Consider the following 26,855-nt stretch of genomic DNA (forward strand, 5'->3'; position numbering starts at 1 on the left):
ACAAGCTCTAGATTGCCCCCTAAAGGGGTACGACACCCTCCACAGCCCCCCAGGAGTGCCAGTGGCCTCCATAGAGGGATCCGCTTCCTTGCCTGGCAGGTGTTTTCCTAGCCAAATCCTCTCTGCGTCCTCCAGGTTCCTGGGAGGGGTGGACTCCACCATGACCGTCCTGGACGTCTCCATGCCCACAGGCTTCTCTCCAGACATGGACGACTTGGATAAGGTGAGCCCCACCCCCTCAACGTGCGGGGAGTCGACTGCTCCCCTGGGACCAACGTAAGAGTGGTGGTGGTGGTGGTGGTTCAGGCAGGGGGGTTAAACTCTTCCATGCCAGGATCACACACACACAAACTTAGCCATCTGGGAAGGGCATCACAACCTCCTGATGCTGGCTGGGTCAGGAAACAGGGGCTTGGTGCCTTTCACCTCTTGGTCACCCTCGGTCACAGACTCCAACCCTGCTTGGGGCAGCAGTAGCTGGTTTGGTGGGTTCTCAGCCCGGTTCCTAGCGGGACAGGAATGTCACTGTGTCACTGGCACGAACCAGCCCCCTCGTTGGCAGCCCCTGTGTCGGACGGGCCAAGGAGATGGTGCTCCCCTCTCGTTCCTAAGGCGGGATCCCTCCCAGGCAGGGTTGAACCACTTCCAGAGAGGGTGAGAAGCGCAGGAGAACTCACACTGTCGATGCCCTGACCAGGGTGTCACAAGAGGAATCAGATCCTGGGGATGTCAGTCGGCCAAGCCTTGTTCATGGGATCAGAGTGGAGAGCAAGACGCAGATAGTAGGGGGTGGGGAAGGGGGTACAAAGCCAGGAGGGGCAGAGCTGGGCACCCCCAAAGCTTTGGCAGAGGTGGGGCTGAAGTGGGCACCATCCAGCTTGCGGATTCTACTGGCTGATCCGTTTGGTTTCCATGCCCAGCTCACGAACCGTGTGGACAAATACATCTCCAAGTTTGAACTGGACACGGACCTGTCTGAGAGAGGCTCCCTCATCCTCTATCTAGACAAGGTACGGCTTGGCCATCCCCCGTTTCTTTCTTTCTTTCTTTCTTTCTTTCCCCACCTTTCTCTCTCTCTCTCTCTCTCTCTCTTTCAGTCACGCTTAATATTAAGGTCCGACTGATAATGGATTAATAAATGCTTGAGAGCGACTGATAAATGGCCAATCAATTGTTATGGAGCCCAGCAGATCAGTAGGTTTCTTAACCCATCTCTGGGTACGTCTACACGGCAGCTGAAGGTGTGATTCCCAGCTCGGGTAGACCGATGCATGCTAGCTCCGCGCGAGCTAGTGCGCTAAAGATAGCAGTGTGACTGCAGCGGCTAGCCACCCTCGGATCTCAGACCAGACTTTAGTTGGGCAACCAGCCTGAGCTGCTGTCACTCGTGAGGTATGATGCTTCTGTTTTCAGGCACTAGCTCACGCGTGCATCTACCCAAGCTGGGGATGACGCCTCCCAGTTGCTGTGTAGACACAGCCTAGAACACCTTCTGCTGATAGCCATCTGCAGCACATCCTGCTCCCGGCTGACATGGGGACAGCCTCCATTCATCATGCATTAACCCTTCAGACCAAGGCTCCGATTACAAAGTGTGACCGATATTTGGGTGGCTCCCAGAAGCCCCTGATTGGGGGTGAGGGGGGCAATGTTCCCTCTAATTTCTTCTAATTTGGGGAGGGGGGGGTCTCCCCAAACTGCGTAAGGATCCAGCATCCACTGTGCTCCCAGTTCCCAGTGTAGGGGGCAGATCAGGCACCTGGCCAGAAGATGACCTCCTGAGGTCCCTTCCAACCCTGATAGTCTATGATTCTATGAATGAACACGCTGTGCTGCGGCTATTCGCTAGTCAGAGCGGCCCTGAAGCGGCTCTAATCTATACTGGGGCCCTGCACAGTCAGACGAGATGGGGAGCACAAAGGGGGGTGGCGTTTAAAGCCCCTGCCACCCCGTTATGCCCCCTGTGCCAAGTGCAGAGTGGAGTAACTGGAAATCGGGCCCTTTGCCCCCTTATTGGTGCTCTCTCCTGCCTGCAATGACTGGGCCATTCCAGCTCCTAAGGGCCTTTCTCTTCCTCCCTAGGTGTCCAGCAAAGAGACAGATTGTCTGAAGTTTAAAGCTCACCAGCACTTCGAAGTGGGTCTGATCCAGCCGGCAGCCGTGACGGTGTACGAGTACTACTCCCTGGGTTAGAGCATTCATCACTCGCTCGTCTCAGCACGCTGGCCCCCGCGAACAGTCAGACAGAGCCCTGGTGTAGCACGTTACCGAATCAGAACAGGCTTGATCCTTATCACCCCACTAGCTCTTCAGGAAGGCAAGACAGTGCAGTGCCTAGGGCACTAGCCTGTGAGGCAGAAGATCTGGGTTTGATTCCCCAGCTCTGCTTGTGGCTCTGTGACTCAGTTTCCCCATTCATAACATAGGGAGAATAGCTCTGTCCCAAAAACAGCTGTAAAGCTCACGCGGTGCTCAGCTACACCGATAGCTCTTCTCTTGAGCTGCCTTCAGAGTCTTGCGGCTGGGACTCGGGGAAACCTGGGTTCTGTTCCCAGCTCTGGTTAGAGCAGTGGGGGCTGGGAGTCAGGACTCCTGGGTTCCTTTGCCACTGACTCCCTGGGTGACCTTGGACAAGTCACTTCATTGCTCTATGCCTCAGTTTCCTTTCTGGAAAAAGCCTTTCCACCATAAGACTAACACCTCCACCCCCTTCTAACCCCCCCCCCCCCAAAAGGAAACGATCACCAGTTTGCTGGCCTCTTTAAACCAAAGCATCCAGACCTGTGAGGAGCTAATTTAAGGGGAATGAGCCCACCTGGGTAGTTAATTGACTAACGAGCACCTGGGCATGATAAAAGCCCATCATTAGGTGGTGGTGCTGAGAGAGAAGCTCTCCTAAGGGTGAGGTACTCCGGGAGAAATGCAGGCCCCATAGAGGCAGGTGCCAATTTGTGTTTTTTTTTTTTTTCTTGCCTTCATGTTGTTTGCTGCCAGTCTTTTGTTAATTTTTACCTGTGCGTTGGTGGAACGGTTTAGCAATGTTATGAACTTTGTCAATGTTGTACAGCAATAATGTAGTAATACAGCCATAAGGCAGTTGCTTTTACACAGTCGTCAAATTCATCCATATTTTGATGCTAAAGATTTAAAACCAAAGGCACATGAATTCACTTTGCTTAATAGTATACGATTTCAATGACAATTAGACCTGGTCCAGCTAATGGTTTTTAGCTGATTGTCTACTTAATTGTCCATATATGGTAGAATGAGATGTAGTTGACCACTCTGTTATTTATAGAGCAATTCATTTTTCTTTTTCTTTTTTTTTTTTTTTTGATAGACTTTAAGGTCAGAAGGGACCATTATGATCATCTAGTCTGACCTCCCGCATGATGCAGGCCACAAAAGCTGTACCTCCCCTCAGTTGACCCTGGACCGGAGAAGGTGGTTCTTATCTTCTTCTACAGTAGTTATATCTTTGTCTAGACGGATAAAGCCATCTGCACACCTGAGTCTTCAGGTACTGTATTCCGCTTATTCCTTCTAACAGGAAGCGGGGGGGGGGGAGCTATTGACTTCACATTAGCTCTATGGCAGGTCTGCAGATTCCGAATGCTGGAGTTATTGTTTTGCTTGGCTTGTGGTAGAAGGCAGCATGGAGTTACAGCAGACACTTTGCCATCCATGAGATGGGTAGTTCTCCTTAATGCTTTGTTCTTCATAGTCCTTTTTAGGCTTGCCAACACTGCTATTGGCCATCCTAAGAACTAGTTGTGCAATGCTCTACACACACACACACACACATACACACACACCCCAGCGTGCTCACTCTCTCCAAGCAGTCTAATAACCAGTTGTTGTAAAATTCACTTTGAGATGGTTTAAGAACTGGTTAGAATTTGGCTGTTTAAATTGGAATCATTCTGGTGCCATTGTGGATGGAGATCAACACACACCTGTTCCACAAGTCCTCTCACTTTTGTCCCTTAATGCACCCGTTAGGATGTAGAATGCACTGCTTCTGGAAGCTATGGCAGGGGCTCTGGGACAGGTCCCTTGAGGGTACTGCAACTGAAATGGTTTAGAACAAGAAGAAAGGATTAGGGTTAGGGTCTGCAACTGCTAGCAGCAAATATCTCCATTGGCCGGTGATGGGACACTAGATGGGGAGGGCTCTGAGTTACTGCAGCAAATCTATTCCCAGGTGTCCAGCTGCTGGGTCTTGCCCACATGTTCAGGAGCCAACTAATCACCAGGTTTTGGGTCGGGAAGGAATTTTCCCCCGGGTCAGATTGGCAGAGACCCTGGAAGTTTTTTGCCTTCCTCTGTAGCATGGGGCAAAGGTCACTTGCAGGTTTAAATGAGTGCAAATGGTGGGTTCTCTAACTTGAAATCTTTAAATCATGATTGGAGAACTTCAGTAACTTGGCCAGAGGTTCGGGGTCTATTCCAGGAATGGGTGGGCGAGGTTCTGTGGCCTGTGATGTGCAGGAGAACAGACTAGCTGATGGTGATGGCCCTTTCTAACCTTGAAGTCTGAGTATGAGAACAATACCAGTGTGGATGCAGAGCTAAAGTGGGAGAGTTATTAAACAAAATCACCATGGCTATGGACAAGTTGAACCATTTATGCTTAGGTGGTTCTATTCCACCAGTTCAGTTACAAGCTATTCAACCCTTTAGTATATACCTTGCCTTCTTATCTTATGACTTTTGTGAAATAGGGACTGGTGGTCTTAGTCATGGGGGGGAAATACCAGATGCTAAAGGGCTCCTTAATTTGGCAGAGAATGGAATAACAAGAACCAGGCTACTTCAAATCACACAAGGTGCACATTTTTTAACGGTGAAGAAGATTGACGTTTGGAACAGACTACAAGGGAAGTGGTGGATTTTCCATTTATTGAGATTTTCAAATAAAGATTGGCTGTTTTTCTGGCAATATACTTTAGTCAAACACAAGCGATTGGGCTCAGTAACTGGGTGAAATTTTATGGCCTGTGAGGGCAGGCACTGGAGAGAACCCACTCGTGAAAATCCAACACCCCAACCCAGTCCCATGTGTCCCTGGGCTCAGAGGAAGCACAAGATGACTAGCTGGAGGGACTACACTGTTCTGAGGTGGCATCAGCCATGCTCAAGCCAGAGCAGGAAAAACAGGTCTTCTTCTGGTATTAGATCTAACCCAGAATAAAACCAAAACCCAACAGTGGTAAGTTTGGGGCAGGAAGGGTTTCACTCAAGGTTAAGCTGAGGGCAGGTTTGGAGCAGAGAGCATTCTGCAAACGATATCATTCACCCAGGAGATTTCTGGACACAACTCAAACCCAACACTCAGCCTTTATCAGAGTCTATAATCCACCCACCGAACAGGATCAGCAGTTTGTGTGGGAGGCTGATGCAATGCAGGGTCAGGGGCAGTCAGGCCCGTCCTCTTAAAATACTGACCCTCCGCCAGGGAGGCCAACACACATTGCGCGATTAACCCTTTTACCAAAGACTGCCCTGTCCCATGAAAGTCCGAGAGGGTTGTATGTATGGGAGTGGGGGAACTGACGTTAAGCTTACCATAGACTTCTTGTGCCAACCTTAACGATGGAATCATGACTGATGCTCCCATAGTATAATATTTTGCAATTTTCATATTTTGGAGACTGCCCAGACTTGGATCACTTCCAACTAGCTTGTCTAATGCCAGGCAAACAAACCGTTATTATCGGAAACCAGCTGATAACCGACTTTCCCATTAACTCTTTGCTGGCTTGTAGCTGGACCCCTTGGGGGGGGGGGGGGTTGCTTTTTGCATTGGCACTTAGAGTAAGTTTAAAAAAAAGTTATTAGAACATTTGTCTATATGATTCCACTCTTGGGGTTCATCTGCCCCATGCATCCAAGATCAGAGTCTTTTGGCTAGCAATGCCCGTGCACCCTCACTGTCCTCGTGCCCTGTGCTGAGGGCATATAGGCAGAGCTGCCCAGCCTCCACTCAGCTCCTTCTTGCTACCCATGGCTGTGAGCCAGCGCTAGCTAGTGTCTGTTTCAGTCCCATTTAGTTTATTGTGTATATTTCTAGTTCCCCTGTTGGCGTTAATGCATTGCTTTAGGAATTTTGTCCATTGCCACATGCTTTTGATAGGTTTCCATTTTAACTTTGTATATCTTTTTTCCTGGTACTGGGGCTTAGACACGTCAAACCCTAAAACCCCAGGTTTAAGATTGCATTTCTTGCAAGGGTGCAGTACTCACAAACGAGACATATGTCCCCAATAAGTACAGGAAGGAACTGAAGAGAAACAGTCAAACAAAGAAGCCCCAGTTCCAGCCTCTGAAGGCAGACAATTAAAAATTGACACATTTTATAAGTATTTGTATTGAAGTGCAAGAAGTCTAGATACTAAGATAAGCAAAGTGGAATGCCTGGTATTAAATGAGGATATTGATATAATAGGCATTATAGAAACTGGAATGATAATCAATGGGGCACAGGAATACAGGATACAAATTGTGTAGGAATGACAGAGTAGGTTGTACTGGTGGAGGAGTGCACAGTATGTGATAGCAAGCATAAAGTCAAATATAGTAAAACTCTTAAATGAATCAAATAGTATCATAGGATCTCTGATAGAAATTCCTTGCTTGACCAGTAAGAGTGTACAGGAGGGAATATACTACTGACCATGATGGTGACGGTGATTGTGAAATGCTCAGGTTGGTTAGAGAGCTACAAAAACAGAAAACCCAATAATAATGGGGGATTTCAACTATCCCCCATATTGCCTGAGACCATGTCACCTTGGGACAGGATGCAGAGATAAAATATCTAGACATCATTAATGACTGCTTCTTAAAGCAGCTAGTCCTGGAACCCAGAAGGGGAGAGGCAAGTCTTGATTTAGACTGAAGTGTTGCACATAATCCGGTCTAAGAAGTGAATGTTGCTGAACCACTCGGTAATAGTGACCAGATGGGATAGCCTAATTTTGGCAATTAATTGATCCTTGATTATTAGCAGGTAAATATGCCCAATGATCTGTGATGGGGTGGGATCTGAGTTACTACAGAGAATTCTTTCCGGGTGCTGGCTGGTGAGTCTTGCCCACATGCTCAGGGTTTAACTGATTGCCATATTTGGGGTCAGGAAGGAATTTTTCTCCAGGGCAGATTGGCAGAGGCCCGGGAGGTTTTTCGCCTTCTTCTGCAGCGTGGGGCACGGGTCACTTGTTGGAGGATTTTCTGCACCTTGAGGTTTTTAAACCACGATTTGAGGACTTCAATAACTCAGACATAAGTTAGGGGTTTGTTACAGGAGTGGGTGGGTGAGATTCTGTGGCCTGCGTTGTGCAGGAGGTCGGACTAGATGATCATAATGGTCCCTTCTGACCTTAAAGTCTGAGTCTATAATGTAATTAAATTCAACATCCTTTTAGGGAGGAAAATTCCAAAGAAATGCTACTGTGGTGGGTTTAATTTTAAAAAGGGAGCTACATAAAAATGAGGCGGCTAATTAAACAGAAATTAAAAGGAACGGTCACAAAAGTGAAACGCCTGCAAGCTGCATGGAAACTTTAAAAAAAAACATAATAGAGGCATCGGTCTTCACTCCAAAGGATGTGAGGGAGATTCCCATACCTGAGCCATTCTGTTTAGGTGACAAATCTGAGGAATGGTCTCAGATCGAGATGTCAATCAAGAAGGTTTTGGAACAAATTGATAAGTGAAGCAGTAATAAGTCACCAGGACCAGGTGGTATTCACCCCAGCATTCTGAAGGAACTCAACTATAAATTGCAGAACTACTAACGGTGGTATGTCATGGGGGACATACCTACTGCTTGTATCATCCTCTGTTACCAGCTGACTGGTGAATGTTTAATATGATGCCGACTTTTAAAAAAGGCTCCAGAGATGTTCCTGACAAATACAGGCTGGTGAGCCTAACTTGGGTACCAGGCAAATTGATTGAAACTATAGTAAAGAGCAGAATTATGATCAGACACGTAGATGAACACGATTTGTTGGAAGAGTCAACACGGCTTTTGTAAAGGCAAATCATGCCTCATCGTATATTAGAATTCTTTGAGGGTGTCAACAAACATGTGGACAAGGGGGCTCCAGTTTATATAGTACATTTGGACTTTCAGAAAGCCTTTGACAAGGTCCCTCACCAAAGTCTCTTAAGCAAAGTAAGGGGTCATGGGATAAGACGGAAGATCTTCTCATGGATCGGTATCTGGTTATAAGATAAGAAACAAAGGGTAGGAATAAACTCAGTTTTCACAGTGGAGACAGGTACAAATAGTTGGGTCCCCCACTAAGTTGCTTCTAAGCTGCACAGCAGGCTACCAAGGGCCACACAGGCAGGGTGTGGCACCTCTCCCCCGATCCCAGCCCCAGAGCTGCCATAGCGAGCGAGAGCTGGGGAGAGTCCTATCTCCTGCCGCAACTTGCAGCCCAAACCCTCATCCCTGGCCCCACCCCAGAGCCTGCACCCCCAGACAGAGCCCTCATCCCCTTCCATACCACAACCCTGTGCCCTGTCCCACACTCCAAACCCTTTGGCCCCACCCCCACCACACATCACCTCCATATTAGTGCACATAACAAAATTCATTCTGCACATGGGTGTAAAAAATTAGAGGGAACATTGGTCCCCTAAGAATCTTGCAGCAACCTGTGCTGTTCAACATATTCATAAGTGATCTGGAAAAAAGGGGTAAACAGTGAGGTGACAAAGTTTGCAGACGATACAAATTTACTCAAGATAGTTAAGTCCAAAGCAGACTGTGAAGAGTTACTAAGGGAGCGCACAGAACTGTATGAATGGGCAAGAAAATGGCAGATGAAATTCAATGTTGATAAATGCAAAGTAATGCACATTGCAAAACATAATGCCAATTATGCATAGAAAACGATGGGGTTTAAATTAGCTGTTACCATCCAAGAAAGAGACCTTGGAGTCATTGTGGATTGTGCTATTAAAAACATCTGCTCAAGGTTCAGCGGCTGTCAAAAAATCGAACAGAATGTTAGAACTATTAGGAACTGGATGGATAAGACAACAGAAAATATCATAATGCCTCTGTATAAATCTATGGTACGCCCATTCCTTGAATGCTGCTTGCAGTTCTGGTCACCCCATCTCAAAAAAGATATATTAGAATTGGAAAGAAGAGGAACAGAAATGATTAGGAATATGGAACAGCTTCCGTATGAGACGAGATTAACAAGACTGGGACTGTTCATCTTAGAAAAGAGGTGACTGTGGGGTGGGGGGGAATATGATAAAGGCCTATAAAATCCTGACTGGGGTGGAGAAAGTGACTAAGGAAGTGTTATTTACCCCTTCACATAACAAAGGAACCAGGGGTCACCCAATGAAATTAAGAGGCAACAGGTTTAAAAGAAGGATAAGGAAGTATTTCTTCACACAATGCACAGTCAACCTGTGGAATTCATTACCAGAGGAGGTTGTGAAGGCCAAAAGTATAACTGGGCTCAAAAAAGAATGAGAGAACATGGAGGATATGTCCATCAATGGCTATTAGTGGCGCTTGGGGTGGGGGCAGCATGCAGAGCGGAGCCACCTGGCTGCCCTTACATCTAGGAGCAGAGCTGGGCCATGCCGCTGCTTCTGGGAGCTGTGTGGAGCAGCCCCTGACCCTGCTCCCAGGCTGGAGCGCCGGAGGGGGGCAGACCCTGCTCACCAGCGGGAGCTCGAGGGCTGACTTAAAACGGCTGGCGGGCTGCATCCGGCCTGCGGGCCATAGTTTGCTCACCCCCGTTCTATGATGAGGCAGTGGCAGAGACAGCGACGGCACTCAGGAGTCCTGACTCCTAATCCTTGTACTTGGTTCCCTGTGGAGATCTGAACAAGATGTGTTTTGATCAATTTCCCCATCCGTAGATTTGAGCCTGGCCATTCTTGGCTGTCACTAGCCTGAATAAATAACAGAACAAACATCAAACTAGCAGTCCAAATATCCCTCCTAGGTCTTCTATTAAGATGCAAAGCTGTCTTGGCTTCTTCCCAAAACTTAATAACTGCTCAGTGGTTTGCATAAGGGCTTGGTTTACATTGGACTCTGAATATAAATAACCCGGTAGGAGCTATTATTTCAACCCTCATCGCCATGGAGGGATGTATTCTCTACCTACTGGCCGTGTTTGGGTTCTGTTTCCCAGCCGTTTCTCACAGCCAACTGTAAGTACCTCCCGTGATTCTGAGCAGGTGAGGATATTAGCCTGGGGTTCGTTAGACTGTTCTGAGTGGAGCCTACCCTGAATTTTTCTTCCTTCGCTGAAATTCCGTGACAAGTGGAAGCCAGCTTCAGAAATTCTCTTTCCCGTTTGCTCTGATCTTTGTCAACCTCATTCATTTTCAAATTATTTCAGGATTGTAAAATTTGGAAGTGCTTTAACCTGAAAAGCAGAACTCTAGTGCCAAGTTTCTATAATCTGAGCATAAGGCAACCTTCCCATTGGGCAGAATTCTGCTCGCACTTCCAGCGTTGTAAATCAGGAATGACTGCATAGAAGTCAGCAGCGATGCACTGGTTTGAAACAGCTTTGAGATGAAAATCAGTGATTGAGACTTGGTAACAATTTTGCCTGTGGATTTGTACGTTCCTGTGAATTCAGATCTCAATAGTGAGATGTCTGCAGTAGGCATGGTTGGCTGCGTCTCTCCCGGTGAAGGGAGAACTTTGCTTGACCATGCTGTGTAAATCTTAGGGGTGGGCCAAGAGCTAGATTTCAAAAAACGATGTCCCATCCTGGAGATTTAGTTTGAGATTATTTCCAGTGAATGTGTTTATGGCTTGGCATCAACTTATGCAGCGTATCCAAAGGAGACTTCAGATATGACCCTTTGCTCCTTATTAGTAGCCACATAATATAGTTCCCAAATTCTGGTATTATGAAGCTACAAAAAGGCACCTTTAAACGAGTTAAAATTCCAACAGGCAAATAACACCCGAAGCAAAGCCACAAGCTAGGAAACATAGAGTTGTCCCATGGGAACCCTGTGAAGAAAGTTAAGTTAAGAAGAAAGAATTAGGTTGTCTAAGAATTAGGTTGCCTACCAGTGTCACATTTCTGACCTCGGTAGGCAACTGTTGACTTGCTAGAGGAATGGGGGGCGGTGTCTCAGAGAGACAGCAAGAGAGAAGGTGATTTATATGGGCCAATTGCATTCCTCTGTAATTCCTGGGCTTTGTGGTTTAGAGGTGGGCAGGGAGGGTATGACGCTCATTGGTGATGAAGAGGCAGGAGGCATGCTTGGGGAAGTGGGTGTCTCAGATGAAGTTTAAAATGTAGTACATAAGAACGGCCATACTGGGTCAGACCAAAGGTCCATCTAGCCCAGTATCCTATCTTCCAACAGTGGCCAATGCCAGGTGCCCCAGAGGAAATAAACAGCACAGGTAATCATCAAGTGATCCATCCCCTGTCGCTCATTCCCAGCTTCTGGCAAACAGAGGTTAGAGACAACATCCCTGCCCATCCTGGATAATAGCTATGGATGGACCTATCCTCCATGAACTTACCTAGTTCTTTTTTGAACACTGTTATAAACTTGGCCTTCACAACATCCTCTGGCAAAGAGTTCCACAGGTTGTCTGTGCGCTGTGTGAAAAAATACTTCCTTTTTGTTTGTTTTAAACCTGCTGCCTATTAATTTCATTTGGTGACCCCTAGTTCTTGTGTTATGAGAGAATAAATAACATTTCTTATTTACTTTCTCCACACCAGTCATGATTTTATAGACCTCTATCATATCTCCCTTTAGTCGTCTCTTTTCCAAGCTGACAAGGCCCAGTCTTATTAATCTCTTATTGCCGTTCCATACCCCTAGCCGTTTATGTTGCCCTTTTCTGAACCTTTTCCAAATCCTTTTCCAAGTCCCCTTGAGATGGGGCGACTACATCTGCATGCAGTAGTCAAGATATGAGCATACCATGGATTTATATACAGGCAATATGATATTTTCTGTCTTATTATCTATCCCTTTCTTAATGATTCCCAACATTGTTTGCTTTTTTGACTGCCGCTGCACATTGAGTGGATGTTTTCAGAGAACTATCCACAATGACTCCAAAATCTCTCTCTTGAGTGGTAACAGCTAACTTAGACCCCATCATTGTATATGTATAGTTGGGATTATGTTTTCCAATGTGCATTACAATATTGAATTTCATCTGCCATTTTGTTTGCCGGTCACCCAGTTTTGTGAGATCCTTCTGTAACTCTTCGCAGTCTGCTTGGGACTTAACTATCTTCAGTAGTTCTGTATCATCTGCAAATTTTGCCACCTCACTGTTTACCCCTTTTTCCAGATCATTTATGAATATGTTAAATAGGACTGGTCCCAGTACAGACCCTTTGGGGACACCACTATGTACCTCTCTCCATTCTGAAAACTGACCATTTATTCCTACCCTTTGTTTCCTATATTTTAACCAGTTACCAATCCATGAAAGGACCTTCCCTTTTATCCCATGACAGCTTACTTTGCTTAAGAACTTTGGTGAGGGACCTTGTCAAAGATTTTCTGTAAATGAATAAACATTTCATAGATACACTCTGATCACCCCTAATGTTCTGCGGGTGGAGAGCGAAGAGAATATCGTGGTAGAAGCACATGGCCTCACCACTCCAACCGAGGTGACAATCACCGTACAAGACTTCCCTCTGAAGAGGCTCATTTTATACCAAGTCAGAACCAACCTGAACGCTGACAATGGGATGATGGGCACAGCCATAATAAAGGTGCGTAAAACCCCAGCCTCGTATCGCTCAGCAAAACAAATGGTTAAACCATATCACAATATATATTTCAATGGTGCCAACCCCAGGTATTCAAAAACCATCAGTCAGGCATCAAAAAAATCACGAGATTGGCTTAAAAATCATGAGGGCTTTTTGCCTCTCCCCCTCTCCCCCCCCTCCCCGATCATTTTGTTTGTCTTCTGGCTTCTGGGCCGTTCGGGTGCACTTGGGTCATGTTTTCAAGCTTTTCTCTGCAACTATGAGAACTTCCTTGTTTAAAAACAGGAAAGCTGAGATTTGCACCTAATCACATGAATCCAGGAGCTGGAGCTTTGAGGAAAAATAATCACTATCGTGAGACTCTCAATAAAATCATGAGCGTTGGGAACACGGATGTTTTGGGGTAATTTCCACCAAAGAGGGAAAAAATAAATCACTTAGCCAGTTGGTTCAAATCCCCCAGTAGTCATTGTTCCTGTAGTCCTTTCTTTGCCTTTTGCATTGTCTAAATCAGGGGCAGGCCAACTTTTTGGGGCCGCATCGGGTTTCGGAAACTGTATGGAGGGCCGGTTAGGGGAGGGGGTCGTGGCCTGGACCCCCCCGGACTCCTGTCCCCTAAATTCATTATCATGGAAAGAGATGAGGGATGAGATCATCAGTTCTTTCACGGCCTCTTTACACCAGGTAAAAGGACCAAAGTGGCGTAAAGGGGCCCTAAAAGCCCCATATCTGGCCAGGGAGGATACCGTCAGGCCCAAGCACTGAGGGAATAACACTGCCTTCTGAGGATCCCTTCATTAGCCCAGGCATAGGAAGCACGCTGGAGTGGAGAGGCATATCTGGGCTGCAGCCCTAGTCAGGTCCCTGGGGCCGTCCAAATAAACTGGATGCCGGGGAGCAGCCCAGGATAAGGAGGGTGCAAAGGTGGTTTAAAGCTAAAACCCATTTGTGCCTTTGATACATGAAAAGGGAGATTTTACCTTTCACTGGCTCCCCCATCTACTTAGTTGTCAGAATTTCTGTTGTCTGGGTGGGATTTGCCCACCGCACCCAGGGAGAGGTTTTAAAAAAAATAGTAAAACATGATTGTAAATCACAAAAATTGGGAGGGGGCGAGGATCCAAGGCAGGGGTAGGAGCTGAAATTACTTTTAACTCATTCTTTTAATATCCGCTAGATTACACTTTCTTATGCCGGTGTCCAGAGGCCCTAAGCAAAGCCAAAGCTCCAATCTCTTAGGTATTGTACAAAGTCTACAAATCAGTCCCTGTCCTGAAGATCTTACCATTCAGACAGACCAGAAGTGAGCAAACTATGGCCCGCGGGCCACATCTGGCCTGCGGGACCCTGCTGCCCGGCCCTTGAGCTCCTGGCCTGGGAGGCTAGCCCCTGGCCCCTCCCCTGCTGTTCCCCCTCCCCTGCAGTCTCAGGGGGCAGGGAGCAGGGGGGTTGGATAGAGGGCAGGGGAGTTCGGGTTGGTGCAGTCAGGGGCAGGAGTCCCGGGGGCAGTTAGAGGACAGGGAGAAGGGGTGGTTGGATGGGGCAGGGGTCCCGGGGGGGAGTCAGGAAGGAGGGGGGGTTGGATGGGGCGATGGGGGGCAGTCAGGGGTTTCAGGGGACAGGGAGAAGGGCTGGCTGGCTGGGGCAGGGGTTCCGGGGGGGGAGTCAGGAAGGAGGGGGGGTTGGATGGGGCAGTGGGGCAGTCACGGGCAGGGGTTCCAGAGACAGGGAGAAGGGGTGGTTGGATGGGGCAGGGGTCCCAGGGGGCCATCAGGAATGAGAGGAGGGGTTGGATGGGGCAGTGGGGGGAAGGGGTTCTGGGGGCAGTTAGGGGACAGGGAGAAGGGGTGGTTGGATGGGGCAGGGGTCCGGGGGGGGAGTCGAGAAGGAAGGGGGGTTGGATGGGGTGGCGGGGGCAGTCAGGGGCGGGGGTGGTCAGGGGACAGGGAGCACGGGGGGGTGGATGGGGCAGGAGTCCCGGGGAGGGGCCGGGCTACCTAACCGACCCTCCATATTATTTCCATATAACCCTCCCCTAACCGGCCCTCCATATAATTTCCGAAACCCGATGCGGCCCTCAAGCCAAAAAGTTTGCCCGCCCCTGAGATAGATGGATCAAGGGGAAATTTATGACATAGGGTTTCTCATGGAGCTTTGTAACTTTTGTCAGGATTGCTAACATGATTTATGATTGAGTTTCACTGTTCCAGCATGGATACCTTATACATTGTGACTATTGACCTGGTGAACCAATAACTCCACACTGAATAATCTTATGTTCACTCAGGTTCCTACCAAAGACCTAAAGAAAGATGGCAAACAGTATGTGGCTATCCAAGCCAGAAGCCCACAATTCAACTTGGAGAAAGTGGTTCTGGTCACCTTCCACAGTGGCTACATCTTCATCCAGACAGATAAAACCATCTACACACCTGGATCTACAGGTACTGTCTTCTTCTGACCCCTTTTGGACATTGGGTGCACTGACTTCATTTTAGATCTACAGCAGGGCTGCAGGTTGCATAGTGTGGAGATTATTGTGTCTCTCATCTTCCGGTTTTAATTCTTCTGTATTTCATTAGTGGCTTCTTAAGTCTCCATCCCCAGGAGTATGTTACCATTCATTGGTACTTGACCATTTGCAGTACACTCCATGCAAGGGAACTGTCATATCTTCACACCTGATCATCTGCTGCCTTGCACCTTGGGTCAGCAGTCACACCTGTGCAAATCAGACCTAAATCGCTCCCAAAACAGAACTCTCCCCTCATGCCAGAGGTAGCATTTTACTCCACTCTGCCCTGGGGTAAATGATAACACAAATAGAGCTGCGTGAAATTTCTCAGACAAATAGTTTATGCTCCAAACAAATCAGTTTTGGGTTGACCAAAACTGTTCACAAATTCAGGTTGATTTTGGAGAATGGTTTTGACTGAAAAAAAGATGATTTTTTTAAAGTCAAAATGATTCATTTTGATGTTTTGGAAATACAACATTTTGACGTTTTGTTTGGAAATGATGTTCCATTTAGAAATTCAGCTAAATTTGCTTTTAAGTAAAAACCACCAGAAAACTCAACAAAATAAAACATTTTGTTTGACCTGAAACAAAATGTTTACCAATCATAATAGACTTCACGCAAGGGCATTGCCCTATCATAATAGATAATCATTTTTTGTTTTGGCAAGAAAAAACAAACAAACTTCTGTTTCGTGTTGATCCGGAACAAAAATTTGGGGGGGATTTTTCAGTTTGGCCGCTGAACCAAAAAAAAAAAAAATCATTCACTCAACTCTGGACACAAGGTACAAAACATTAGTGAATGATGCCTCAAGACGTTTCCATTGAGTGTTCAGAGCTTTAGATATCGATGGGGGAAGAGAGGAAGCATGGTCAAGTGGTTAGGGAACTAGTCTAAGTCTTGGAAGATTGGTGGTCAAGTTCCTGTTCTTCCACAAACTGTGTGTGACCTTGGGCAAGTTGCCTAGCCTCTCTGTACCTCAGTTCCCCTATCTGAACAATGGGGATAAAAGCACTGCCCTGCTTTGCAGATGTGTTGTGAAGATAAACACATTAAAGATTGTGAGGCACCCATATATTACAGAAAGGGGGGCCATATAAGCACCATAGACAGATTGGACCTGGATGGGAATGGGATATGGACCCCTTTCAGTTCCATTTTAGGTTGGTAGTGACACAGCCATTACATTTCACAGCTGTTATGTGGCCTATGGAAATAGAATCTTTTGATCTCCGCCTAACTCCTCATGGCGCAGACGCACGTAGTCACAAAGGCCTCATCAGAATGAACAGAACAGGGCAATTTCGAGTGATCCATCTTCCGTTGTCAAGTCCCAGCTCCTGGCAGTGAGAGTCTAGGGACACTTGAAGGAGATCCACCAATGGCTATTAGCCAAGATGGTCAATCTTCCATGAAATTAGCTCATTCTTTGTTGAAACCAGTTATACTTTTGGCCTTCACACAACATACCATGGCAATGAGTTCCACAAGTTGACTCTGTGTTGTGTGGCCAAGTTTTTCCTTTTGTTTGTTTTAAACACGCTGCCTATTAATTCCATCCTACCTTTTGTTTCCTATATTTTAACCTGTATACTCAGGATATCTCAGATTGCGCTCTGCTTAAAGTGAAATAAACCAACCAAAGGGCCTGGCAGAGCAATAAACCATTAATTTGCCTTCTGAATTTTTTTTCAGTCTATTGTCGAATCTTCTCTGTGGGTCATCAACTGGAACCAGTGTCGAAACCAGTTATCGTTGAATTTCATGTAAGACCATTTTCCTGTCCCTTCGTCACAATGGCTAGGTGTAAGAATTGAGTTTTGTAAACATAACTGTTTTAACTAGCATCACTGAATGTAAACACTCCAGCAGCAACATGAGACAGACAAGGTGGGTGGGATAATATCTTTTATTAGACCAACTTCTGTTGGTGGAAAGAGACGAGCTTTGAGCTCCACAGAGCTCTTCGTCAGGTCTGTGTGTCTGGAAAGTTCCTTTTCCATCAACAGAATAAAAGATATAACTTCACCCACCGTGTGTCTCATATCCTGGGACCAACACGGCTATAACAACACTGCAAACCTATAAAAACATGGTAAGGATAGGAGATGAGTTAATAGCTGATTGAAGCCTCACCTTGTAAACCTAATGCGTGGAAAGTTTCCTTCTGTCATTGACTAGGAAAGTTCTATGGTTCCGGAGGGGCAGCTGTGCTGTTTGGGAGGTTTCATGGTTCAGTTGGAGATGTTGTGTGTAGCATTGGAGCAAGGGTTTGGGAGCACTTTGGGAGGGTGGAAAGGTTATCGATAAGGGAGCTGTGCAGCCAGCATGGGTCTGAAGTGGAAGCTACGAATAGATCTGGTCTTTGGTGAAACAGTTTTCCACAAGAAAATGCCATTTTGACAAAGAGCAAAATTTTTCACAACGTTGATATGATTTTGATGAAATTTCTGCAAAAAAAATATTTTCAAAGTGGAAAAAGTTGTTTTGAGAAAGCATCCATGTTTTGTTTCAAATGTGTTTTTGTTTCAAAATATATTTATAATTATATTAGAATAATTATTTATATGTTATGTTTCTCTTATTTTTACATTATTTCATGACATGTCCATGAAGTGCATATTACGCCCTCCCCCAAACCTCCAGACATCTCTGGCTGGTGCGTGCTGAGCAATCTTGCAATGATTGAGTCTTGATAGGTTGCAAGCCTTGTAGATACCATACATGTTATCCCTCATGGATAAACACCCTGCAAGACGTGTGTTTGGTGTAGTAAGTTTGTCAGGTCTGAGGCAAGAGTTATTTGCAAAGAACAGGGGGTCCTTTTCCAAGGGGTCTCTGCATCACATCAACCAAAGCAGCCGAAGCAACTGACTGTTACATGCTGATTTATAAACCTCCGAATCTTTTATTAGGAAACCCACAAATTAAAACCACATGATCGTATTGGGCAGAACAATTCACGATGTTTTCTGACCTCTCTAAACTCTGACCTGATTTTACTTGCCAGACACCTGAGGGCATTATTGTGAAGAGGGAATCTGTATCGTCACCCAGCAAAGTCGGGATCTTCCCTATGAATCATCGCTTACCTGAAATTATCAGGTAAGTTGCCCTAAATGTCACCATATGCATATGTAATAAATAGGGCCCTACCAAAGTCATGGCTGTGAAAAACATGCCACGGACTGTGAAATAAGCCCTCCCCCATGAAATATAGCTATTGGAGGGGAAGGAGAGGGGCAGGGCAGGGGGCTCCCCAGGCTCCAGCTACTAGTCCCCAGGGCTGGGGAGGAACAGGACTTACACTTCTCCTGCCCAGCCACTCTCGGGGGGGGGGGGGGGGAAATCAGACCCACCTCCAGGTACCTCCTGAAGCTGCAGGAAGCCCAGCTATGAAGGCAGCATGGAAGTGAGGATGGCAATCCCACAACGCCCCTACAACAGCTTTGCAACCCCCACCCCCCACACAGCTGCCTTTTGGGTCGGGAACCCCATCGTTACAGCACTGTGAAATTTCAGATGTAAACATCTGAAAATGTGAAATTGACTAATTTTCAAATCCTATGGCTGAGAAATTGACCCGAATGGACCATGAATTTGGTAGGGCCTTAGTAATAAAGACCTACAGCGATCAGGCAGTGAAACGGAAGATTTATCTGTATGATTCATTAGCTGTTTCACCTTTCCTGGAGATAATAACCTCCTAAGCAGTGTTTAAAGCAGATGTGGACACATGGTGGCTGTTTTCCTATTGAGAGCGATCTATCCCCAGTAACACAGTGATTGTGACCTAGGAATTGCCAGAGTGGATCAGACTCAAGATCCATCTAGTCCAATGTTCTATGGCCAAAAGTGGTACCACCAGATGGTGCAGAGGACAGCGTAAGATCCTCTGAAGTAGGCAGATGTGGGATAATATCCCTATGACAGTGTCATCCTGATATTTAGAGACTGGCGTAAGCCCTGAAGCCTGAGGTTTAAGAACCCTTCCAGAATTGTCGTTAGCATTAACTGTTCTTATTCTTAGGAGCCATTTGAATGTCCAAACCCTTTTTGATTGGAGAACCCGTCCGAATTTGTCCTCCTACCCAACATGTTTCACTCCTGCCCCAAGGAGGGCAGATTTTGTTGGGCTCCCTATACCCCTCAAAATATGCAACCGTATGTTAGATTGCCAGAAGCTAAGATGGTGAACTGTCGTTTTTATTGACCTGAAGTCATCTTGGGATCAATGCATGGCTTAAATTTAGCATTACAGGCCAATAAAATTTCCTGGAGAAAGAAGAGGGAAAGTCAGACATAGCAAAATAAGTGCTAGGAGCATTCATTCGTCTTTTTATTTTCCCCTGTAGTTTGGGAACCTGGACTATTGTGGCTAAGTATGAAGATTCCCCAAAGCAGAGCTTCAGTGCGCAGTTTGACATTAAAGAGTATGGTAAGGATCCCCGCTATTGTCCTTCATCCATCCCAGAAAGCTCTCCTCTCTCTAATCTCCTGACCCCATCGTAGAGGAGACTTTTTATTCAATTTGGCTTTACAGACCGGCTGTACCATCCTATAAACTCAACGTTCTCTCCTTCCCCTCTCGTTTCTCCAGTGTTACCGAGTTTTGAAGTCACATTGGAGCCATCTGAGAAGTTTTTTTACATAGATGGCAATGAGGACCTCAGAATTCATATCAACGCGAGGTGAGTGTCTCTGTGAGCTGGTAGAGTGGAAGGAGAGGCGGTGCATCATGGGAGTCCCTGGCCATGGTGCATCATGGGAGATGCTGTGTGGCTGGGTGGCCTGGACCCAGAGAGGAGAATGGGCACATGAGACAACAGAACTACAACTCCCATGAGGCATTATGGCAGCATTCCCAAATTTAAATATTTTGGGCTTTCAGGCATTCCATTTTTTCAATTAAAAATAGATTTCTTTTTCCCCCCTATGGAAAGCAGACAGTTCTTACAGAAAAATTTGTTTGGTAAATAACCCAGTTTGCCATCGAAAAACAGTTTAGAGGGGAAACGTTCAGCAAGCTATTCTCCCAAAGTAAAGTTTCTTCTGGTGAGGAACTGAAACCTGGCTTGACCCATAAGCAAACTCCGTGGCTTCAGCTCAGTTCCTTCATCTACTATTTCTGCCATTACCTCCAGCTACCACATCAGAAAGAGGTTAATTGAAAACAAATGAGTTATTTTAGTTTGATCTGTGACTGGGCCACCTTCAACCAAGGGCACATGGTATCTTTCAAGAGACCACGATGGAAATTTCATTGGTATAACCCACAAGCCAGCACCACAGGTTCTCAGGAGGTTTCCGTGGGGCTTTTCTTACCCATCCCCTCCTCTTTCAGGTTCCTCTATGGGAAAGACTTACAGGGCACTGCCTTTGTCCTCTTTGGGGTGAAGATAGGCGATGAGAAGAAAAGCATCCCTCAGTCACTCAAGAGAATTGAGGTAACGTTCTCGGAGGGGAAATGCTGGGGAAGTGATGCGCCCTCACTAACGAAGTAGTTAAGAGCCTCCCCAAGTGTACATCACCTTAATCAGGCATTTACCTTCAATGCCACCAAGGGCTGTAGTCAAGGTCAGTGTGGGGTGGGGACAAGAGCTGGAGCAGAGCCAACTTGTGTGTCCCTACTAGATTCGCCCTATAATGCCGCACAAAGCCCCAATGTGCTCTTACGTATAAAGTGGTAGGTGGCTCCTTAAAAGCTGTCCACCTTCTCTCCCACCAGCTGGCTGTAGGTGCTACTCGCCTGTATAGGGCTTTGGGCTCAGGGAATAGTCCATTGGGTCAAGCTTCTCTGCTGCCATGACCCTCGCTGCCATGCCTGCTTCATGCAGCTCCCCCTGCAGCCACCGCAGAAGAGGAGTTAAAGGGACAGCATAGGGACTGCACCATTGCTCCCTATGGCGGGGTGGCCATATGTAGCTCTGCGATGGGTCACCCCACCACCCAAATACAGAGGGGCAGCAGCAGAGACTACAGAGCTCAGAGTTGTACGCTGGGACCTGTGGACACCAGGGCCTCCCCCCCCCCGACACTAATAACAAAGTGGGCTACAATCTATGCCATTCCGGGTGCAATCCTCTGACTCTGGGTAGAAGACCAACCTGAGGCATTCGGAGAAAGTTGCCCTCTGCTCTAAACCCATGGAAGTTTGGGAGCTGACGGCTGCACGCATACGTGTGTGCATGTGACATTAAGAAACCCTTTCTCTCTTTCTAGATAACTGACGGGAATGGGGAAGCGGAGCTAACCAGAGCAATGCTGCAAAGCCGTTTCGTCGACCTGAGGGAGCTCATCGGCCACTCAATCTATGTTACTGTGACGGTTTTGACGCAGTCTGGTGAGCAATTCAGGGCATAACTTTTGATCTATAAAGCCCTTTCATGGCTTAGGTCCCTTGTACCTTGGAAACACCAGGCCAGATCCTACTGTTAATTCCAATGGCATAAATATAGAGTGACCCCAGTAGATTTATTTCTGACTGACAGTGGGGAAGATGAGATCAGAATCTGTCCTGAAACAGCTTTTCTTAACCCATCCTGTGGCTTCTCTCTGCAGGCAGCGACATGGTGGAAGCAGAGAGAACCGGAATTAACATTGTGACCTCTCCCTATCAGATCCACTTCACAAAAACAGCCAAGTACTTCAAGCCGGGGATGCCCTTTGAACTCATGGTAATATCTCTTCTGCCCCTGGATCTAGGCCTTTTTTGGGGTATTAACGGGAGACAAAGGGCCGGGTTCTTATCTCAAGCCGGAGTCTCTCCATTGACATCAATTCATGCTGGGTGGTGAAACACTGGAATGCGTTACCTAGGGAGGTGGTGGAGTCTCCTTCCTTGGAGGTTTTTAAGGCCCGGCTTGACAAAGCCCTGGCTGGGATGATTTAGCTGGGAATTGGTCCTGCTTTGAGCAGGGGGTTGGACTAGATGACCTCTTGAGGTCCCTTCCAACTCTGATATTCTATGATTCTATGGTTCTATGATCTATGATCCTATGCTGATGTAACTGAGATCAGAATCTGGCTGACAGTCTATCTAGGAAGCGGTGCGGTGGCACTGGATACAAAATATGGCATGAGGTCACTCATACGCCTTAGGACAGTGCATGCTACTTCCTGGGCCTTGTACCAGTAACAAGCGCTTCGGGGTTCTAGACTCCTCCACTCTCCTAATGAGGCTGTATGCTGGGCCCGGTGCTCCAGGGCTGTTTGGCTCGGGTTACATGTCTACCCTGCAATCAGAGGTGTGACTGCAGCCCATGTAGACATACCTGAGCCAGCTTTGCTCTAGCTAGCTCCAATAGTGATAGCAGTGAAGCCACGGCAGGCTATATATTCCTGCCAGGGACCCTGGATGGGAACTCAAGCAACTAGCCCATGTTATTCCAGAGAGCTAAACCCAAGCTAGCTTGGGTATGTCTACACATGCTGTGGTCGCCCCTTTGATTGCAGTGTAGATATACCCTCAGTATGCAGCTAAATGTGTATTTGCTCCTGCATTGCAGCCTGAGGTTCAAATGCAGTAAGAAGAAAGGTTTGGGAGAGGCCAGGGTTGAGGGGTGGGGAGAGGTGGGGAATGGGTGAATGGTGGAGGAAGGGGAGAATTGGCAATCCACAGCCCTGGGGAGTAGGGGGCGCTAGTGTGGAACTGCAGAAGGCAGTGAAATTGGAGGGTGGGGCAGCCGTGGGATCATTCTCTCCTGTCTGTGTCTCCGTTGCTTAATGCACTCACAGAATCTCTAACCTAGTCCAACACCACGCTAGGCAGTAATCCCTTTGTCTCCCCTTGATCTCAGGTCTATGTTACAAACCCCGATGGCTCGCCAGCGGCCCGCGTTCCCGTTAAGGTGGATGGCTCCCAAGATTCTAGGCTGACTCAGGGAGATGGGACGGCAAAGCTGGTTATCAACACGCCTGGGGGGAAATCACAGTTAGACATCACTGTGAGTAACCTTCCGGTATCACGGGAGGCTGGGCACGAGGTGTGCACCCATTGGGCAGCTCCCTCTGGGCGACACCCTGGGCTTTGTACTGAGCCCTAAATCAGTCGTGGGAAACTCATGGATAATAGTGATGCAGTTTCAATATGACCATTATTTCCATCTCAGGCTGGCATAGCTCCTGAACACTCGTTGTGAGTTCAATCCTTGAGGGGGCCACTTAGGGATCTGGGGCAAAAATCAGTACTTGGTCCTGCTAGTGAAGGCAGGGGGCTGGACTCGATGACCTTTCAAGGTCCCATCCAGTTCTAGGAGATAGGATATCTCCATTAATTAAAAAAATTCTCCCTACGCTGGGTGAGATCAGGTCATTTCCAGCAGCCTGTGATTTGGATTTCACAAGGGGCAGAGTCTTGTGGGAAATGCACAGATAATCTGGCAAAGAGCTAAAGGAATTGACTGTATGGTTAATGAAAATGCAACAGCATGGAGGGCTGGCTGGTTGGGGGCTTGGAAAAGGGCACCAGAGAAGCCAATGATTGACTGAGCCGTAGAGACTAAACTTCCTTCTTAATACCAGAAGGGGCAGGGCTGAGATACAGTGATGTGGGGGCCAAGTGGGGAAGCTTCCCCTGCCAGAATCCATGCTGTGGTTGTCCTGTGGCTAGAGAGGCTTCAATCTCCTGGGCCTTTCAAAGCACTAAACTATATAAAGAAACTGAATGGACGCTTCTGAAACACTAAGAATACCTGAAGGGAAGCAATGCAGCTTTGTGCCTGGGGCTTAGGAGGCCTGGGTTCAAATCCTGGCTTTGCCACTGGTTTGCCATGCGATCTTCAGCATGTCACTTCCCCTCTCTGTGCCTCAGTTTCCACTGTGTAAACTAGGGAGCTCCTTTGTAGAGCTCTCGGAGAGCCAGGCATGAAAAGCACTAGTTGCTGCTATTAGAATAAGGACTGGAGGTCGTTAATTTTTCTTGGCTTAATGAACTAGTTTTTATTTATTTAAAGATTTAGGGTCCCGACTCTGCTTTTCATGAAAATGATGTAAATCTGAAGCAACGCTGAATTTACACCAGTGTAACTGAGAACAGAACCTGGCCCAGAGGGATGTGTTAAAGACTCTGTTTTCAGGCTCAAATTTAGTTTAACTGACACTGTTTTTTTTCCCCCTGAACCTTCCAGGTAAAAACTGACCGTAGGGACCTCCCAGAGAACCGCCAGGCCTGTAAGTCCATGGTGGCTGAAGCTTATCAGACCCAAGGAGGATCTAAAAATTATCTCCATCTGGCAGTCACTTCTACTGAAATCAAACCTGGAGACAACTTACTTGTGAACTTCCACCTGCAAACTAGTAGCCAAAGTATTGTGAACACGAACATGTACTTCACCTACCTGGTAAGTGTTGTGCTCCAAGGTAGTAGGTTCTCCTTTTACATCCAGGCACTGAAGACTCCAAAGTGACACAGAAGCAGGGCTTATATTCTTATAGAGTATTTCCCAGAGTCCCCCAGCCTGCTATAAAAACTCAAGGGAGGTTGAAAATATTTCCCGGAGAGCTCCGGCTGAATTTAAGCCCTGCATAGAAGCTTTATTACTCATGTCTATGTGGCCTGGAGTAGCCACCCAACACTGACTAAACCCCCAATGTCATCTTCTCAAGGTTGAACATAAACCGAGGCTGGATTATCTGGGAACAGGAGTCTGCTTTAGTTGCTCCCAAGTCCCGATTGGGAAATTGGAGGAGATTCAATGGCCGGTGACCCCACACCGCTCCAGGAAGCAGCCGGCTGCTGGCACGTCTCTGCGTGCCCCTGGCAGGGGTGGAGGTAGCTCCACACACTCCCTCTGCCCTGGGCAGTGCACGGAGACCCGCTGCCCCCCTCTCCCTAAGGGGTGCGCAGAGACGTGCCAGCAGCAGACCTGAAGTGGCTTCCTGCCCGCTCTGCCTCCCTCCCTCCTGGAAGTGGCTGGCATGTCCCTGCGGCCCCTGGCGGGAGTGGGGGGACAGAGGGTGTCTCTGCACTGATTCCACAGCTCCCATTGGCTGGAGGCAGCAGAGCACAGAGCTATCTTGGATAACCCCCCCTCCTCCCCCGCTTAGGAGCCGCTGTTGGAGGGGGGGGGTGTGCCGGTCGCTTTGGGAGCCGTGCTGCCCCCCTACCTGCCCCCCAACCCCAGCCCAGAGCCTGCACCCCACACCCAAACTTCCTCCCAGAGCCTGCACCCCTTCTCCCACACCCCTGCCCAGAGCCCACACCCTTCCTGCACCCCAACCCCCTGCCACAATCAAGGTACCTCACTTTATTTTCATTTACTTTATAATATAGGAGGAGGATGAAGAAAAAAAGAATGAAAAACAGGGGAGATAAGAGAATGTTCTTTTTCTTGGCTGGGTCCTGAAGGGGGGCCCCCCCGAAAATGAAGCCACTCACAGGGCCCCACTAACTCTAAATCCATCACTGACCCACAGTCCTTTGCTCTAACCGCTAGATCGCACTCCTACCAGAAGTAGAATCCAGGGGTCCAGACTCCCAGGCCTTTGCTCCAGCCAGTTCCTCGTCTAACCCATTCCAGTCATGAGGGATGGTCCTAAATTGGATGATGCTTGGATTTGGGAGTCTGAAGAGTATCTGAATACCAGACCCTCCATACCTCAGAGCCAGGTCCTGCAGTCCTCAACCAGTTCCATCAACTCTAGATCTTAATGCATATCTGAAACATTCCAAGTCTCTTGGTCTTGTCCAGGTGCATGATGAGGTTCATTGTCCTTCACAACCCATGTCTCATGTTTCCCTGTTAGATCCTGAATAAAGGGAAGATCATCCGTGCTGGAAGACAGGCCAAGCAGGCTGCACAAACTCTGGTGACCATGTCCATGCTCATCACTCCAGACCTCATCCCTTCATTCCGCATTGTGGCTTACTATCACATAGGAAATTCAGAGATTGTAGCAGACTCAGTCTGGGTGGACGTCCAGGACACCTGCATGGGAACGGTGGGTTGATTTTCTCTCTGGTCCTCTGGGTCTAGGCCTGTTAATACAAATTGACACTTGTCATAAAGCCATCACTATTATCCCCAATTTTCTTCTCGCTTCAAGGTTCAGACTTCTTTTTCCTCCTCCTTTAGCACAACGGAGACCAGGGCACCATTCAATCATGACTGGAGAGTCGAAACACACAAAAAGTCATTTTTAGGGATAATGGGACAGATGCAGCTCTCAGCATCTCCGGAGTCAATAGCACAATTAAGAGATTCCTTAGAGATGCAATAGAAAGATGGATAGAAATTAAGGTCTATAAATAGATTCCTTTGAAATCTAGAATCAGCTTCAGATTTACTCCTTTTTTTTCCTAAGAAAGGAAGTAAATGGCTTCCCTCTGCCACAAAATAATCCCCTTGCTTCGCCCTTTTCCAAATAGCTGGTGGTGAAAGGGGCCACCGAGGCGGACAATAGAATCCACAAGCCAGGGTCCTCAATGAAAATCAGAGTGGAAGGAGATGCTGGAGCGCGTGTCGGGCTGGTGGCTGTGGACAAGGGCGTCTACGTTCTGAACAAGAAACACAAGATTTCGCAAACAAAGGTGGGCCGTGAAAACATCGGGACATTGGCGGTGGCTG

General features: G+C 47.4%; 1 protein-coding gene across 1 annotated transcript in view; it reads left to right on the plus strand.

Annotated features, from left to right (window-relative positions):
• The first annotated feature begins 9,991 nt into the window (after nucleotides 1–9,991).
• Nucleotides 9,992–26,855, plus strand: part of LOC128828497 (venom factor-like) — a 55,359-nt gene continuing 38,495 nt past the window's right edge. The window contains exons 1-14 of the mRNA XM_054013214.1: nucleotides 9,992–10,200; nucleotides 12,575–12,767; nucleotides 15,055–15,211; nucleotides 16,984–17,054; nucleotides 18,299–18,393; nucleotides 19,644–19,726; nucleotides 19,889–19,979; nucleotides 20,633–20,735; nucleotides 21,511–21,631; nucleotides 21,850–21,965; nucleotides 23,088–23,234; nucleotides 24,417–24,629; nucleotides 26,035–26,229; nucleotides 26,657–26,818. Coding sequence (XP_053869189.1) covers nucleotides 10,130–10,200; nucleotides 12,575–12,767; nucleotides 15,055–15,211; nucleotides 16,984–17,054; nucleotides 18,299–18,393; nucleotides 19,644–19,726; nucleotides 19,889–19,979; nucleotides 20,633–20,735; nucleotides 21,511–21,631; nucleotides 21,850–21,965; nucleotides 23,088–23,234; nucleotides 24,417–24,629; nucleotides 26,035–26,229; nucleotides 26,657–26,818 — 1,818 coding nt within the window. The 5' untranslated portion in view covers nucleotides 9,992–10,129. The remainder of the gene's footprint in view (nucleotides 10,201–12,574; nucleotides 12,768–15,054; nucleotides 15,212–16,983; nucleotides 17,055–18,298; nucleotides 18,394–19,643; nucleotides 19,727–19,888; nucleotides 19,980–20,632; nucleotides 20,736–21,510; nucleotides 21,632–21,849; nucleotides 21,966–23,087; nucleotides 23,235–24,416; nucleotides 24,630–26,034; nucleotides 26,230–26,656; nucleotides 26,819–26,855) is intronic.

Source organism: Malaclemys terrapin, chromosome 23 (genome assembly GCF_027887155.1).
Source record: "Malaclemys terrapin pileata isolate rMalTer1 chromosome 23, rMalTer1.hap1, whole genome shotgun sequence".
Taxonomy (NCBI): domain Eukaryota; kingdom Metazoa; phylum Chordata; order Testudines; family Emydidae; genus Malaclemys; species Malaclemys terrapin.